Source organism: Myxocyprinus asiaticus, chromosome 31 (assembly GCF_019703515.2).
Source record: "Myxocyprinus asiaticus isolate MX2 ecotype Aquarium Trade chromosome 31, UBuf_Myxa_2, whole genome shotgun sequence".
NCBI lineage: Eukaryota > Metazoa > Chordata > Actinopteri > Cypriniformes > Catostomidae > Myxocyprinus > Myxocyprinus asiaticus.
The window spans coordinates 4,918,376-4,935,503 of record NC_059374.1 but is presented as its reverse complement, the minus strand read 5'-3'; the positions used below and the strand labels follow the sequence as shown (position 1 = coordinate 4,935,503).

At 38.4% G+C, this 17,128-nt stretch overlaps 1 protein-coding gene across 2 annotated transcripts in view; it reads right to left on the bottom strand.

Moving 5' to 3' along the window:
• The window catches only part of mre11a (MRE11 homolog A, double strand break repair nuclease), a 93,048-nt gene that overhangs the window by 47,346 nt on the left and 28,574 nt on the right, over positions 1–17,128 (bottom strand). For both annotated transcript variants that reach the window (XM_051665653.1, XM_051665654.1), the window contains 5 exons: positions 16,205–16,376; positions 13,167–13,247; positions 12,709–12,838; positions 7,723–7,826; positions 5,035–5,208 (listed from right to left, as the gene is read on the bottom strand). In XM_051665653.1, the coding sequence (XP_051521613.1) occupies positions 5,035–5,208; positions 7,723–7,826; positions 12,709–12,838; positions 13,167–13,247; positions 16,205–16,376 (661 nt within the window). The remainder of the gene's footprint in view (positions 1–5,034; positions 5,209–7,722; positions 7,827–12,708; positions 12,839–13,166; positions 13,248–16,204; positions 16,377–17,128) is intronic.

Below are 17,128 nucleotides of genomic sequence, written 5' to 3'. Positions count from 1 at the left end.
ACCAAAATTTCTGACAGTAACTCCTAGAGATTTCAAGCTACATTCACCAACCTTGGTACAGACCTTCAGACTGTTCTGACTTCGTTCGCTTTGTCTTTTCTAACTAATCAGACTTGCAGTTTTCGCATAGCAGAAAATCAACAATGGGACAAATCACACAGACTTACATTGATGGAATGTTCAAATGGGCCAACAGTATGCGTGTTGATTTAAATTCCAACTGTCCAGAAATTCAAACGTAAACAAACCACCAAAGACTTTTGATCTGCTTTAAAGGTGCTGTAAGCAATTTTAGCCATTTTGACTTCCACGAGACTGAGCTGTTGAATTAGTCCAGACACTAACAGTAATTTCAGTAAAAATCTTCAGTATAATTTGCTGCTGCATTATTCAGTAGACTAGTTAAAAAAAAAAGTTTTTCTTAATAGGCTTGTTTTTATGATTTCTCTTTACTTTATAATAAAAGTTTGAGTTGTAGTTTGAGGTTTGTGTTTCTTTACACAAAATATTAGTCACAATCTGTTTCATACAGTGAGGTAAAGATATTCATTTACATTTATACATTTAGCAGACTTACAAATAAGGAGTACAATAGAAGCAAATCATCCTAAGGAGGCAGTAATAAAAGTGCTGTATTAAAAGATGCAAATTGCTTAGAGAAGCACAAGTAGAGAGGAAGGTGGTAAGCAAGAATTAATTTAGAATTATTTTTTTTTTTTTTTTTTACACTAATTAAGAAAAAACAGCCCTGGTATCAGATCGGAATCGGTATTGGTCAATTCAAAGAGTTTGGATATCGGAATCAATATTGGGGAAAAAAGTAGTATAGGTGCATCCCTTAAAAACCTCGCATACTAAGCAGAGGATGTAATGTGATGGTGGCAGTTTAGTAGCATCTAGCCCTTTTATTATTATTACATGTGGCACCTTATTTTTTCCTGCATTTGGCCCCCAATTCAAAAAATGTTTAGACACCCCTGCAGTATACACTGATAAGCCAAAACATTTTGACCACTCACAGGTGAAGCGAATAGCGTTGATCATCTCCTACAAAGGCCACATGTCAAGGTCTGGATAGGTTAGATGGTAAGCAAACAATTAGTTCTCATAGTCAACGTGTTGAATGCAGGAGAAATTGGCAGGAGTAAAGACCCGAGCGACTTTGACAAGGGCCAAATTGTTATGGCCAGACAACTGGGTCAGAGCATCTCTGAAACGGCAAGGCTTGTGGGGTGCTCCTGGTCAGCAGTGGTGAATACCTACCGACAGTGGTCCGAGGAGGGACAAACCACAAACCGGCGACAGGGTGTTGGGCACCCAAGGCTCATCAATGCGCGAGGGAAACGAAGGCTATCCCGTCTAGTCCGAACCGACAGAAGTGTCTACAGTGGCACAAGTCATAGAAAACTTGAATGATGGTTACGGGAGGAATGTGTCACAACACTCAGTGCATCGCACCCTGCTGCGTATCCACAGACCGGTCAGAGTGCACATGATGACTCCTGTCCACTGCTGAAAGCTCCAAGAATGGGCATGCGAGTTTTGGAACGGGACCTTTGAGCAGTGGAAGAAAGTCACCTGGTCTGACAAGTCACATTTTCTTCCATCACGTGGACGGCCGTGTATGTGTGTGCCGTTTACCTGGGGAAGTGATGGCACCAGGATGCACTGTGGAAAGACGACAAGCCCAAGGAGGGAGTGTGATGCTCTGGGCAATGTTCTGCTGGGAAACCCTGGGTCTGGCCATTCAAGTGGACATCAATTTGACACGTGCCACCAGCCTAAACATCGCTGCAGCCCAGGTACACCTCTTCATGGCAATGGTATTCCTTGATGGCAGTGGCCTCTTTCAGTAGTACAATGCGCCCTACCACACTGAAAACATTGTTTGGGAATGGTTTGAGGAACATGCAGAGTTCATGGTGTTGCCCTAGCCTCCAAATTCTCCAGATCTCAATGCAATTGAGCATCTGTGAGATGTGCTGGACCAACAAGTCAAATCCACAGCGGCTCCACCTTGCAACTTACAGGACTTGAAGGATCTGCTACTAATGTCTTTGTGCTAGACACCACAGGAGACCTGTAGACTCTATAACTCGGCAGGTCAGCACCGTTTTGGCAGCATACAGAGGACCAAAAGCAAGTCTTTTCGATAAAGATATCCTCAATATTAAATATATACATAAAATAATTAAATATATACAACTGGCCAACTAAAGCAGTGTTTCCCAATAATTACCAAGACTGTGGCGCCCCCTGTACATGTGCATGCTCACACACACACGCACTGGAACCAATTATCTAACGTTAGCATTATTACCAGCGGTTCTGACAACGTAACTATTTTCAGCATCTGAGGAGCAAGTACAACACAGATAACCACTTTTGCTTAATTTCTGTGATGGCTCACAGGGCTCAACATTAACGCTTGTCAACAAGTGGATTTTGCTCTTGATTACTTTCAACAGCAGGATAAGAATAGGAACTTTCTAATAAGTGACACAAGCCTAAGCTATCACAATTATAGCTGGTTATTTTTTTGTTATTGATGTTTTGTCAGTCTGCTTGCCCATTCAGGACAAGTGAAAGACCAATTTACATGACAATGCTTAATGTCAAGCCCTGGCTCAAATGTTTGCTCTAGGCGATTCTGTGTTTTGACCATTTGTGATTTACGTTAAACTCCATCTTGTTTATTCTTTGTGGGTGTGACTTTTCTGCTGTGTTATCACCATTCACATCCATACAACCAATGTGTTTATGATTAAATTACTACTAGAGCACAAAATTGTTTACAAAAGCACAAAGTTCTTCATAGCTCTAGCCTCCTAATTTTGCTCTCAAAGTGCACTAGATTGATGCATTTAACTTTAAAATGTACAACTTTTTCTTATGGGAGAGCATGCCCCTGGACCCCCCTAGAGGGCCCGAGGTTCTCCCACCACAGTCTCACAAACTCCTGTAGGAAACACTGTAAAATCATTAATAAATCTCTCTCTCATGCATGTGCACACTGATTAAGCATCATTGGGGTAGTGAAGTAGTTGAGATTGGAGAAACAAAGTATGGCGATTGACAATGACATTATGTAGTACGGTTGTCAAATTCATTTAAGGCACATGCCAGTATGGACTAAACATCACCTTATCTGGGAAGAATTTAGTTATTTTGTTTAGGGATGCACCGATATGGAAATTTTGCCCGATACGATAACTCGTTATTTTAGGAGGCCGATAGCAGTTTATCGGCCTCCTAATATAATGGATATATAAATCTAGATATAAATCAACATTCTATGTGCCTGATTACAAAAACAAAAGGCTCAGTTTATAAAGCCATGTCCAGAGCACTTCAAATGAAATCAAACATGCAAAGCGGATAATTGCTTTTATTTAAAAATGACTTCAAATGCAGAAAACAAGGAACCTGCAAGGAAACATCTAAATCTTTCATTTCCCATAATCATTTACCAAATTTAGCCTACTTTGAACCAGTTAAATATAGAAATATTACATTCCTATGGCCAACTTTTTTTTATTTAAAGTCTATTGACTCTGCAATTTATAATTAATTTGATGAGCGAGCTACTTTTATGAATACAGTCCATTGCACTTAATTCAAACTTGTCAAAAGACCACAGTAAGGAATGCAAACATGTCTCAAACTCACTATCAACCTGATAATATGCTTTAACATCCAAAAAGAATAAAGAAACAAAATGCATGTGTGGCATGGATAAGAAAAATAGTGTGTTTACTCAGATCTTTATGATAATGTATGATAACATTATTGCTCTATTGTATATTTCTCTTTTTATTTATTTGTTATATCTAATGTTTTATGTCACTATATGTATACATGTTTAAATGTATATATGGTTGCAATCTCTTTGCAATGGAAGCTTCTGTCTTGGCAATAAAGCTCATTCTGATTCTGATTTTCTAAAGCAAAGTCTGCTGCGGGCTGATGTTTCATGTCATGCAGAAGGTACCAATAAAAACCCTCATGGTGAGTAGTGTGTGCCTGAAAAATGTATCTCCTTTAATATATCGGCCAGATTTTCTTATCGGACCGATAACCGTTAACTTTAAAATTCACATTTACTGGCCAATATTGATATGGCCGCCGATACTGTATTGTGCATCCCTAATTTTGTTAGACCTTGGTGTACCCAAAGAGAACATTTTCTGGAGCTAATACAGACCTGAAATCATCTTGATACCGCTGTAAAAACCAATACTTGGGTTAAATAAATGGGAGCACACACTCACTGTTCTTGGCCCTTTAGCTGATAATAATCATATTTAAGTACAAATTTTAATTTAGTTTCTCAGCCCTGTTGACAGCCCAAATTCACAGCTCCAATTAGTGGTTGGTCACACTTTATTGTAGCTCACTTTGGGAAACAGTGACTGCCCATAAAAAATTAGCTGAAAAAATTTAATAATAATAATACAATAATAAAAACCAGCAGGCCAGATCAGTTGCAAGCCAGGCCAGGCCACTGGGATTTCTCTCGGTTCTCCCATTGGCCAATCCAGGCCTGGTAAACATTAATTTTGTTCTCCCTGGCTGTGACTGTCACATCGTGTAGCAGTTTCACATTAAGAGTGGACAGATTCTGCTTGTTGCTAGAAATGTGTAAGTGTCATTCAGTGTTTGACTAAATATTTGTTGGCTTCCCTGTGGGCATTTTTGCTTGCAGAGCAGAGTCAATTCAAGATCAGTGTGCTTATTTATAGAGTGTGAGGAGGTGGACTACGCACGCCCAGCCCCCGCCCTCCTCCTCGTCACATAGTGCTTCTGTTTGGTTTTAGCTCTTTTGATTGTATTTGATTTTGATTTTAGCACTGACTTGTAACAGCTTTCTTCAAGTGCAGCTGGGCTGCCTTTAATTCAATGCAAAACTCAAAAATCAATATCAACGTACAGTTCATATAAAATACTCTAGTAGCATTATTAAAAAGGTGTCTCAGTTTACTGCATTTTAAGACATTTTTCCACTGCCTTTCCCTTGACTGCACCTACTCTTACCTCCTCATCGATCTTTTCCTCTGTGGCCTCCACACGGCGTTCTCTGAGGTAGCGCTGAGTTTTCTCCAGCTGGTAGTTTATGAGTTCTTCGATAGCATCTTTCTCCTCCTTATCCACAAACTCCTGCACTGCCTTCCCCATGCCTTGCTCTGTCAGCAGAGACAACTGCACATTCTAGACACACACAGAAACACTAACTGTTTTACAAAATGAACCATGAAAAATTAGCCATGCAAACATGCAGCATATGACCAAAGTTCTCAAAGTTGCATGGTGCTTGGAGACAAAAATACAAGTGTCCAAACACAGTCGTGTGACTGTAATTTGTAATATTTTTTTAATTCTGATATTTTTCTTTAGTTTTAAATCATAAACTGGGAAGTTTAAATGCAGAATGGACTGTTTGTTGGTTTGTTTTAAGGAATATGGGTAAACGTATATTTCTTGCAGTGCAAATGCAGCTGTATAGACCTGCCACTGTCTATTCTGTTAATAAATATTAATATTAATAATCAAATAACCATACTGACAAGAAAAATAAAAATACACTTTGCTCTTAATTCTTTTATTTAATGACTGCTCACTTGAATAATTGACATGAAAATGCTTTTTTAAAATAAAAGGAGTGTGTTCAATAGCAAGTTAGTTTTTGCTGCAGAATCGAGATTGGCATCTAAAATCATGAAATTGGTACTGACAACCAATATTTTAGAATCGTCACATCCCTACCAAGACTATTTCCTTAATATAATGTGTGGTTGGCAGACATAAACCAATAAACATGCACTGATGCGCCAAAACATTATGACCATCCGCCTAATATGCTGTTGGTCCTCCAAGTGCCGCCAAAACAGCGCCGACCCTCAGAGGCATGGACTCTACAAGACCCCTGAAGGCTCAATCGGATTAAGATCTGTGGAATTTGGAGGCCAGTGGAACACCTTGAAATCATCATGTTCCTCAAACCATTCCAGAACAATGTGTGCAGTGTGGCAGCGCGCATTATTCTGCTGGAAGAGGCCTCTGCCATCAGGGAGTACCATTGCCATGAAGGGGTGTACCTTAGGTAGGTGGCTCGTGTCAAATTGATATCCACATGAAAGGCCGGACCATGGGTTTCCCAGCTGAACATTGCCCAGAGACTCACACTCCCTCCACCGGCTTGTTGTCTTCCCACAGTGCATCCTGCTGCCATCACTTCCCCAGGTAAACAGCGCACACGTACACGGCCATCCACAAGATGTAAAAGAAAACGGGACTTATTGGACCAGACGACCATCTTCCACTGCTCCAAGATCCAGTTTCGACACTCGCGTGCCCATTGTAGGCGCTTTCGATGGTGGACATGGGTCATCATGGGCACTCTGACTGGTCTGTGGCTACACAGCCCCATACGCAGCAGGTACAATACAATGCACTGTGTATTATTACACATTCCTCCCATAACCATCATTACAATTTTCTGTGACTTGTGCCACAGTAGACCTTCTGTAGGTTTGGACCAGACTGGATAGCCTTTGTTGCCCTCGTGCATCGATGAGCCTTGGGCGCCCAACACCTTGTAGCCGGTTTGTGGTTTGTCCCTTCTTGGACCACTGTCGGTAGGTACTCACCACTGCTGACCGGGAGCACCCCACAAGCCTTGCCGTTTCAGAGATGCTCTGAACCAGTCGCCTGGCCGTAACAATTTGGCCCTTGTCAAAGTTGCTCAGGTCTTTACTGCTGCCCATTTCTCCTGCATTCAACACGTTGACTTCGAGAACTTATTGTTTGCATACCATCTAATCTACCCAGACCGTAACATTTGGCCTTGTTAGAAGGTGATCAAAGATATTCGCTTCACCTGTGAGTGGTCATAATGTTTTGGCTCATTAGTGTATATGAAAAAAACAAAAAAACACAAAACATACTTCACTTTTTTCAATACTTTATCTATGATCTTTTTGCCTTTATTGATTTTTAAATTGGTCAAATCACCTACCTGTCAGGCCACATCTCAGACACAAAAACATGTGAAATGTACATGGACATTTTTGTGCTTCCTCGATACAGTGTACTGTATAATGTGTATGTCTTTATACAGTGCTACTCTAAGAGACCCACACACTTGCCCTTTTTTTTAAATGTTTCTTTTATTGATTAGCCAAAGTTTTTCTTTCTCTCAAAATAAAAAGCTAAGATTTTCTCTTATCCCCAAAATTAGACACTGAGTGAGGCTTTTATAGAACATAAAATACTCAATTATCCATTCACACACCAAAATTAGGGTCAGGACACCTTCAAACCTTTTTAGAAGGCAAAAGAACTGGAATATAGACTAGAAAGCTTTACAAAGCTGGAAAATTAATTTACATTAGGCAAATCAAATCAATGAGAAAAGGCTGAACACATTTTGAAGAATAATTTTTACGGTTCTTTTATCATTGATTTCTCCCAACATTCCACTTGCTCAGTTCGAGTCACACATTTGGCCAATGAGACCTTGCAAATAATAAAAGCGGTATGACTTCTTTTACACCCTCCATTATGAAGCAATAGTGCCATTAAAACAATCCAGCAACAACATGTTCTTTGAACAAAAAAAGATTCTCATTCCCCAACCCTAACTGGACTTCTGTTGAAGGTTGAGCGAAAGCTGATAATTGAAGTTAGATCAGTATACTCAGCAGACACATAAAAACTACGAACCTTCTCGGCTGTCTGGAAGTATTCCTTCACAAGATCTTCCACTCTCAGCTGTAAGACCTCAGAGCTGGGACGAGAGAGCAGTGCTCCAAAGTCCATACCTTCCTCTGCAGAACAATCAAAAGCATCCTTCAAATTCAAACACTTATAAATTTGCTTGTGCATTTGCAGTCATACAAGATTGCAAAAAATGTGCATGACACAAAGTCCAGTGCTTAAAACCTCCTTACTCCATGTAAAACGTTATTTAAAAAAAAGTGAAAGTAACAAGCGATTAAAGGTAGCCTATTAATTCCATGTAAACCAAAGGTTTTGTCCTAACCAGCTGCAACCATGACTAGCAAGTGCAGAACATTTTGTTAATCCCTTGGTTTCTATTTCTGCAGCATCACGGCAGGTAGCTCCACTCTCACATTGGTTCAAAATGCTGCTCCATATAACTGTACAATCAACATCATATACTTATTCTTATTGGCTGTGATTGTGTCAGGTCATGCAACAGTTTTATATTCAGTGTGGACAGAAAAACTGTCACTGGGATCTTATCGTATCATGTTTGGTTAGGACACACTATTGACCAGCAACAGCAAAATGATAAAAGACATAAATGTTCAATAATAAGCTTCCCTTCTACATATTTCTGCTTTATATTACCTATAACATTACTATTATACATATACTATATAACATTACTACAGAAAAGAGAAAAAATATGCGACAGCTAAGTCGAACATGGATCCATTCTGGCATTATGAGCGATGCCATAGAAACGCCATAGAGTCTAAGGATGTGAACATCTCCAAGTAGGTTCTCTGAGCTGATATCTTGTTATTACAGTAATTTTAAACATGATGTGAATGCAGCATATTATAATTCAAAATTAATTAAACAATGCAGTTTGGCATTAAGACCTTCAAAGATTGCTCACTCGCAGCCCTGCACTCAAAATACAATCACACTCAACAAAATGTATTTTGCTTTTTGAGGCACTGTTCCCCTCATTTTACTAACCTTCCATGGCTAATTCCAATGGGAAAAACTCTTCCTAAATCAGGATTCCTTATATCAAGGACCTCTTTTACCTTGTTCTTCTGGACCAGTTTTAATACATTGAATACTATAATGAACAAAAATATAAACGCAACATGTAAAGTGTTGGTCCCATGTTTCATGAGCCGAAATAAAAGATTCCAGAAATTTTCCATATGCATTGATTAGATTAGATTAGGGCCTAATGAATTTATTTCAACTGACTGATTTCTTAAATGAACTGTAACTCAGTAAAATCTTTGAAATTGTTGCATGTTGCGTTTATATTTTTGTTCCATAAATCAAAATGGGGAAGGGAGCTGCTACTCGATCTCCCAGATGGCTGGTGGGAGTGAGCACTGAAAAGAATAAGCTCATCTTGCTCTAGCGCTTGAGTTTTATCCAGTTGATAATTGTCCACAGAGCTCATTTTACTAAGTTAAGACTCTCCGAAATTTACACAGACAGTGACACTACATGCATTCGCTGTGTTCTGGTCTTGTGTGAAACCAGCTCTGTTTACACATGGTATTAAGATGCGTTTTTGGTAATCCATTGTCTTTCCAGCCAACCCTGCTGTTGAACACAACATCACTGTGCAGCTGGGTGCAACTACAGTAACGCCTTCCAAATCGGTCAGAAATCTAGGGGTAACCATCGAGAACAGACTAAATTTCACAGACCACATCTCAAAGACCGCAAGATCATGTAGATTTACACTCTACAATATCAGGAAGATAAGACCCTTCCACTCTGAACATGCCACACAACTGCTTGTCCAGTCACTTGTCATAACTAGACTACACTACTGTAACGCTCTCATTGCAGGCCTACCTACATGTGCAATTAGATCCCTGCAAATGATCCAGAATGCAGCAGCACGTCTGGTCTTTAATGAACCAAAGAGAGCACGTTACACCACTCCTCATCTCTCTCCACTGGCTGCCGGTTGATGCACATATCAAATTCAAGGCTCTGATGCTGGTATACAGAACAGTCACTGGGTCTGCTCCAGCATACCTAAAATCATTTATGCAGAGCTACACGTCCTCTAGAAGACTGCGGTCGGCTAAGGAACGTCGCCTTGTTGTACCAACACAAAGAGGCACCAAAACACTTTCAGCTTCATCATACCACGATGGTGGAATGACCTTCCCAACTCCACCTGTGAAGCTGACTCACTCTCTGTCTTCAAAAAATGACTAAAAACACATCTTTTCCATGAGCACTTAACCAGTCATTAAATTTAAAAAAAATTCTGTTGGACTTTATTCTGTTTTGAATACTATTCTGATGCTAGTGAAACTTTGTAATACAGCACTTTTCATACCACTGTCTCCTTAAGATGATTTGCTTATGTTTTCCTCTTTTGTAAGTCACTTTGGATAAAAGCGTCTGCCAAATGAATAAATGTAATCCGATCACAAGTGGTCAGCCAAGAAGCATTGCAGTTTCCACCTTGTGTTTGAATTTCGATGTAAATGTGTTACTGCATGATAATAAACCACAAAAAATGCCATAAACGGCATAGAAAGCACAGAAAAAACCTGATGCACTGTTTCTCCCAGATGCAGTTAAAAGCTGATCTAAGCACAAACGTAACGTTTCAAACAGAATTATCCGTTATTTTAGTACAGTATCTGTAAGAACCTGAGCTTCAGAGGTGTGTGCTTGTCACCTGTCACTGCATATTGATATCAGACACACTGAAGAAGATCCGTGAAGTTCTTGTGCTTGTGCATGTATCTGCTTTTTCAAATTTTTAAAGCTGCATGTAACCCGCAAAGTTTATACTTTTGTTTTAGCGCAGTGGTTGATTGACAGGTTAGGGGTGGTGCTTCACTGCTTTCCTAGGAGGGATAGCGTTTACACCTCAGATGCGAATTGGTCACATACGTTTTTGACTACCTCCGTATATGGTTTCAGTGATCCGATCTCAAAACAGCTTTTATAAGGTTACTGATATGACTGGAGCCTTTATTTTAATGTGAGTGGTCATGATTGCAAAAATACAATTCATCACTTTAGGAGTTAAACTTTATAAATGAGGTAAAAACTACTGAGTGCACCTTAACTATCACCTAAAATCACATGATACACTGATGAGGGACTGCTGCGGCAGGCAAGCATGCTGAATTTCCTTTTACATTATGAAATAACATTTCCGTGAGCACAAAAACAAAACAAGATTTTATCTGCAGTGCTTTTCATGTGTTCAAAGCGGCATGAATCATGTGAATGCGGCTTCATGATTACTGATGCAAAGTTGATAGTCACAGCCTACCGCCTGATTACTATTGTGGAGGATGAAGGTTTATAAGATTTAATGCCCATTGCAATGAAAATACAACCTATGGGGACTAGTTCTTCCAAATAATCAACTTCCCACTTAGACTTTGGCTTTTCTATTCGGAAGGCTTTTTAAGTAAAGTGTTAATAAAACATTACTATTAAATGTTGTTTTGCTTTATTTTCTAACTGTATTAACTAAATGCATTCTGACAGGAAAATATGTATAGAATCAAATGTGTGTGTTCTCTGTCCTCCCTCTATGAGGCAGTATAAAAAATGTAATATTAAGAGAAGATGCTGACTACCACCCCTGGAGTTGCGAGTTTGAATCCAGGGCATGCTTAGTCACTCCAGCCAGGTCTCCTAAGCAACCAAATTGGCCTGGTTGCTAGGGAGGGTAGAGTCACATGGGGTAACCTCCTCGTGGTCGCTATAATGGGGTTCTCGCTCTCTGTGGGGCACGTGGTGAGTTTTGCGTGAAGCCTCCACACGCACTATGTCTCGACAGTAACGCGCTCAACAAGCCACGTGATAAGATGTGCGGATTGACGGTCTCAGACGCGGAGGCAACTGAGATTCGTCCTCCGCCACCCGGAGTGAGGCGAGTCACTATGCCACCACGAGGACTTAGAGTGCATTGGGAACTAGGCATTCCAAATTGGGTAGAGAAAAAATAAATAAATAAATAAATAAAGTGAATAATCTGTGATGTTAAGAAAGTGAATGAAGTAAATGTCTTCCGTAGAGGGGTGGTGGTGGCAGCCACAAAAAAACAGTTCAGTAGTCTAACTATTAGGCTATTTACAGTTGCCAAGCAATGCAGAATCTTTATTAATATAGGTACAATAGTACAGAATTCAATTAATGTGGGGTGTGCATGTACCAGCTATTTCATATCTATTTTGAACATGCCTTGTCTGGTCAGAATTAAGAGCCAGAAAAATCGGATTAATTACCATTTTTAATGATATGCGGCAGGATAAAAAATGTAAAGGGGCTGGGGAAAAAAAATGCTACCAAAAATTACAAAAATGCCCAGAAATTCAAAATGCAGAGGTAAAAAATGTCCTCTTAAAGAATTCTTCTGTTTTTTATTTGTCACACCCGATATAGTTTTAAATATTTTCATATAGTTCTAGCTGTATATATTATGGCATAAAATTTGAATTAACGTAGATTTAATTCTTAAGGTAAGAGGAAACTATTCTTAGTTTTTTTTATTATTGATTTTCGATATTACTGATTATCGATTAAATTCTAATCTTTTTTATATATATGCTATACAGAATATTTATTATATTTATTGCATAGACACACAGTTTATATTTTAATGGTTAGAAAAAATATGCCCTTATAATGGTAAAAAATGCCCCTAAAAAACAAATCCAGAGGGCAAATATTGCTCCTTAAAATAAAAGTTAATTTCTGACATAATAACTGATTCTGAATGACTGTCATTTTGGGCAAATTACCACCTAAAGTGTGCATTATACTTCAATCACTCATCTGTTGCCAATTACTCCTTAGTTTCATATTGTCAATATAGTCACGTCTGAAGGGGTTGCAATCACTGCAAATCATGCCTCACAAATGCTTTTGGCCTTTTTGACTACATTCCCAACATAGCATGACCTCTCGTACCTTACAGCTTAAGTATGAGTGGCTTGCCTTTAATGTTGTCTTTGGCTTCTCTGTGTCTGATGAAATGCAGGATATCTTTGGGATTTGCCACTCGATCTACAAACTTCTGACTGAAGCGCATGGTGTTAAACACTTCAAAACCGCCACTATAATCCACCTGAGGGAGAGAGAGCATGAAAGAGAGAGCCAGAAAGAAAATAAAAGAATATGGATTAGACCTTTATTCACAAAACACTGCATGTTATATATGCCAAACACATCCAAGTGTGTACACTGGAGGTGTGATTGATGTATGAGACATTAAAACCTTTATTAGAGGCAGAGAACACCACACAATATTAAACTGACTGTTGTCATTACAATGACAGTGCTAAAATTAAATTTGAACGTTGCTTTTACTTTCACAACACATGCAATGTTTCATTAACTTAGACAATATTAAACAGGAAACCTAGACGATGAGTGTATGTGAGATTGATACACACTCGTAGTCTGATGAGCGGTTTTTCAGGGGTTTGTGGATTTCCGAGTCTCTCTCTCTCTGCCTCTTCAAGCATCTCTTCAACCTGAGACAATGGTGGGACAAAATAACAGTTCAAGTACTGCAATACAACTGAACAATGTGAAGTCAAGTCAAAGTTTATTTATCAAAAGCCAACAATACAGCAAACAATCCAGATTAGCACTTACTACTCAAAAATGTTTTTTCTAGTTTTGTGTGCAAAGTGCATCAGACAGTTAGTGAATGGATTATGAATGCGCCGTCTGAGGCTGAGAATCACCTTCTAACTACAAATGTACACTCACTAAGCATTTTTTAAGAACACTACGGTCCTAATAAAGTGTCCAACATGGTCTTCTGCTGATGTAGCCCATCCGCCTCAAGGTTCGACATGTTCTGAGATTCTATTCTGCTCACTACAATTGTACAGAGTGGTTATCTGAGTTACCGTAGCCTTTCTGTCAGCTTTAACCAGTCTGGCCATTCTCTGTTGACCTCTCTCATCAACAAGGCATTTCCATCTGCAGAACTGCCGCTCACTGGATGTTTTTTGTTTCTGGCACCATTCGGAGTAAACTCAGAAATACTCAAACCAGCCCATCTGGCACCAACAATAATGCCACGGTCGAAATCACTGAGATCAAATTTTTTTCCCCATTCTGATGGTTGATGTGAACATTAACTGAAGCTGCTGACCCGTATCTGCATGATTTTATGCACTGCAGCCACATGATTGGCTGATTAGATAATCGCATGAATAAATAGGTGTGCAGGTGTTCCTAATAAAATGCTCAGTGAGTGTATATACAGTATACACACAGTGGAGTACAAAGTCGGATACCACACTGAAAATTTGGGATTCAAATTTATTTAAACCTGGAAATAAACGAAAATGAAAAAAATCACAACAGAAACGTTATGATGCAAAATAAATTAGAAACATTTAATCCTGCACGATTTCAAGGTTACTAATCAAATAAGCTTTTTTGATCATATCATTGACTATGTTAGCCCTTTTGCACAAATTGAAGCACACAAGATCAGACATCTTTTTCAAATAGCTGTGTGTGATTTCTGCATTGTAGTGAAAAAGGTGCTGGTGAGATGCATCATTAATACATTGACACATAGGTGAATGACTCACAAACCAGCCAAGAGTGCAGAAGTAGCTGTATTTTCGAAGGACAAAGTAAAAAAAACACATGAAACAGCGCTTTAACTCTGGCTCTGGGGCAAAGGCGGCATTATCTGACACAACACATCAACTTGGAAATGATGGGGACAATATGGGTGAAATGGATTGGGAAATGTTGCTAGCTTTCAAACTTTCAAACTTGTGTCCTTAACCTCCAATGGCTGAATGTGTCACAGCACATGTGTTAAAAGGCCACAGCTCTAACCAAATTGTTGTTTGTTTACACAATTTCCCAAAATTATCTTCAAAATGATTTTAAAAACAATCTATTTCAAAGACTAAGATAAATGGAAAACGACTGACAGAAATGGAAAACGGTAGCGGAGTGCCAATTAAAAATGAATGAAGAAATAAATTTGCTGCTTGAAACAACCACACCATTTTTTCCAGAGCAGCCTGTTTTTCTCCTGAAGTTACCTGTGGCTTTTTCTTTGTGTCCTGAACAATTCTTCTGGCAGTTTTAGCTGAAATCTTTCTTGGTCTACCTGACCTTGGCTTGGTATCAAGAGATCCCTGAATTTTCCACTTCTTAATAAGTGATTGAACAGTACTGACTGGCATTTTCAAGGCTTTGGATATCTTTTTATATCCTTTTCCATCTTTATAAAGTTCCATTACCTTGTTACGCAGGTCTTTTGACAGTTCTTTTCTGCTCCCCATGGCTCAGTATCTATCCTGCTCAGTGCATCCACGTGAGAGCTAACAAACTCATTGACTATTTATACACAGACACTAATTGCAATTTAAAAAGTCACAGGTGTTGGAAATTAACCTTTAACTGCCATTTAAACCTGTGTGTGTCACCTTGTGTGTCTGTAACAAGGCCAAACATTCAAGGGTATGTAAACTTTTGATCAGGGCCATTTCTGATCAGGGTGACTTCTGTTATCATTATGATTTAAAAAGGAGCCAAACAACTATGTGATAATAAATGGCTTCATATGATCATTATCCTTAAATAAAAGATTTTTTGCATGATTAGTCATATTTTCAAAATCAATGCCAAAATTTCACAATTTCTGCCAGGGTATGCAAACTTTTGAGCACAACTTTATATCTGCCCACAATTTTTTTTAAATAACAATACATATATTAATTTTCACTCTCTTGTGATGACATCTAATCCAGTCTAATCTTAAACTTTCAAACATTTCATCGAGTTTTACTCACCTTTCAGCATGAACTATAAAGTGATAATGTCAACAAACAGGTCCATGTTGCATATATTAGTTGCCACATAAATTTAAGTTTTTAATAACTTTTGTGTGCCAAAAAACAACATTTCGAACATAAACAGATGTATGACATTAATGATGACTGTCAAAAAATCTTAAATAAAACGAATATATATATATATATATATATATATATATATATATATATATATATATATATATAAAAAATGTATATGCTTTTTATGCTTTTTTATATTTGTTTTTGCATTCTTGCACTCCTCATTTGTTACTGACCCACAGTGCATTCAGAATTTACTATCAGACTGAATTTATTCGAATGGATGAACAATCTGTGTAAAATAATAGGAGACTACAACCCTAACCAAAATAATGAAATAACAGCCATCCTCTCTCTTTGGATTTGTTCCTCTTATATGAAACCCATTTTCTGAAGCAAGTATATTACAAGGCAGTTAACAATTACAGACGTGTAAAAGTGATTTAAGGGTGGAAAAGTAGCTTTTCTTTCCTATATTCTGCACTTTCTTTGCTTTCTTTGAAAAAACCTCTCTGTAAGACTCATTAGTCATGTGCTCTTGTGTGAGTTTCTGAATGCATCTGTTTGTCAGGCATGTCGGTGTGCACAGGTACCTTCTCCTGACAGAAAGCCTGGACTTTCAGCGTGACATTGGGTTGCTCCGGCCTGAAAATGTCAGGATGGTCAGAGAGCATGATGTCCTGAATGAAGAACTGCCTGACGGTCTGTAAAGGAATTTTCTGAAGATTCATCTTTTTACCCTTCACTCTCAATAACCCAATGTGTCTGAGGAAAACCAAGAGAGAAAAAAAAAAAACATTACCTACTCTATTAACCTCACACATTTACATTCAAATAAATCCACTAATTTTTTCAGTCTAAAAGTTTTCACACCACTTCGAGGTCAAAATAAAATATCATCAACATGTAAAGCAATAGGTCAACCAAATTTACTCACCCTCATGTTGAACAAATTGAATCTGAATGTGGATGCAAAAAAGGTTTCAGAGAATTGGTGGTGGGGACGATATAGTTCAACCGAATATGATAACTCATTTATTCACTCTTATGCCATCTCAAAATTGTATGATTTTATTTCTTCTGCAAAACACAAAGATATTTTGATGGAGATATGATACGTTTATATATAAATCTTGACATCTATAAATCTTGACATCTGTAGCATGGGCTCTGTGTATATGTCAAGCGCAAGGAAGTGTAATCAAGCTTCAAATCATGATCGCAACAAGGAGACTGCAAATGTCAAAATTCAGTGAAACAGGAATTATATTTTGGTCTGCTTCTCACCCAAAACGATCATGTCGCTTCAGAAGACATGGATTAAACCACTTGACATCCTTTTTGGAGCTTGAAAGTTTTGGACATAACTGACTTGCACTGTATGGATATAAACACATCATATCTCCATTAAAATATCTTTTGCTCCACAGAAGTCATAAGAGTTTGAGACAGCATTAGGTGAGTAAATTATTTTTTGGTGAACAATTCCTTTAAATGAAAGTTATTTCCTTGGAAAA